General features: G+C 43.7%; 1 protein-coding gene across 1 annotated transcript; it reads right to left on the bottom strand.

Annotated features, from left to right (window-relative positions):
- Window positions 1-120: 120 nt before the first annotated feature.
- On the bottom strand, window positions 121-557 carry LOC106512108 (choline O-acetyltransferase; the record flags this gene model as incomplete). Its single annotated transcript, XM_014000797.1, is given in 2 exon segments — window positions 121-290; window positions 380-557. Coding segments are annotated over 2 exon segments (348 nt in total), but the record flags the coding sequence as incomplete, so codon positions are not given.
- Window positions 558-991: the final 434 nt, after the last annotated feature.

Raw genomic sequence — 991 nt, 5'->3', positions numbered from 1 at the left:
CAGTATATATATATCACATATCTTCTAATCTCTCTTTCACTCTTTCCTATTACATTTCACTATATTTTTCTTCTCTTACTTTTTCATCTTAAAAAAAAGAGACAAACTGGGCTCGCAGACCTGCATCGGCTTGTCGTACCAGCGGTTGCCTCCATTCTTGGTGGCTCCGCCTCCGTGCAGCATCACCGTGGCACAGGTGGTGTCACTCAGCAGAGGACCAGTGGCTTCGTCCAGGCAGACCAGGCACAGGCAGCGCTCTATCATGTCCAGGGAGTCCCTGTTGGTTGATTCTGCAGGACAGGAAAAGTCAGTCAAAGGTATCTTCAATTTATTTTTTTTATCTTAAAAAAATATAATGTGTCATTAAAAAAAGAAGCACCTCTCATCAGGACACTGCGGGCCTCGGCCCACTCGGTCCGTCCATCTGAAGTGAGGAGACCTATGGATGGGAGACGCTCTTCCTCACTGTCAGCCATCTTCACAATCTTCTGCAGCTGGGTCAGCAGGTCTCTTTCGTTCAGTCGGCGGAAGTTGATCACCACATCCAGAACAAAGAACTGAGTTAAGACAGGAAACAAAATGTTGCCATGCTGGAAGCTCAGGTGCTGCCATCTTTCCTCCTGACATCCATTTAGTGCATTTTTGAATTGTTAGATTATTTTTGGTTGATAGCAGTTCCTCGAAAATATGCCATTTTTTTGCATTCTTTTATTTGTGTTCACTTGTTACAAAGATCACATATTTCAAATAGAAGAGTTGCACTGACTCTCCAAAGCATCCCAGAGATTATCAGGGTGCTAAAGTCTGGACTCTGTGGTGACAATTCCATGAGGGAACTGATGTCTCATGCTTCTGAGACTCAAAACCAGGAGACAAAAAATAAAACAACATTTGAGAACCCAAAGAACCCCAGATCATGACACTGCCCCCACAGATTTACACGTTTAACACTGGGTGCATCACTTCGTTTTCTCTGGAAAAAGGTTATAAC

The sequence above is a fragment of the Austrofundulus limnaeus genome, unplaced genomic scaffold (genome assembly GCF_001266775.1).
Source record: "Austrofundulus limnaeus strain Quisiro unplaced genomic scaffold, Austrofundulus_limnaeus-1.0 Scaffold4312, whole genome shotgun sequence".
NCBI classification, from domain to species: Eukaryota; Metazoa; Chordata; class Actinopteri; order Cyprinodontiformes; family Rivulidae; genus Austrofundulus; species Austrofundulus limnaeus.
Note: the sequence above shows the minus strand (reverse complement) of the source record. Positions and strands in the feature narration are given on the sequence as shown.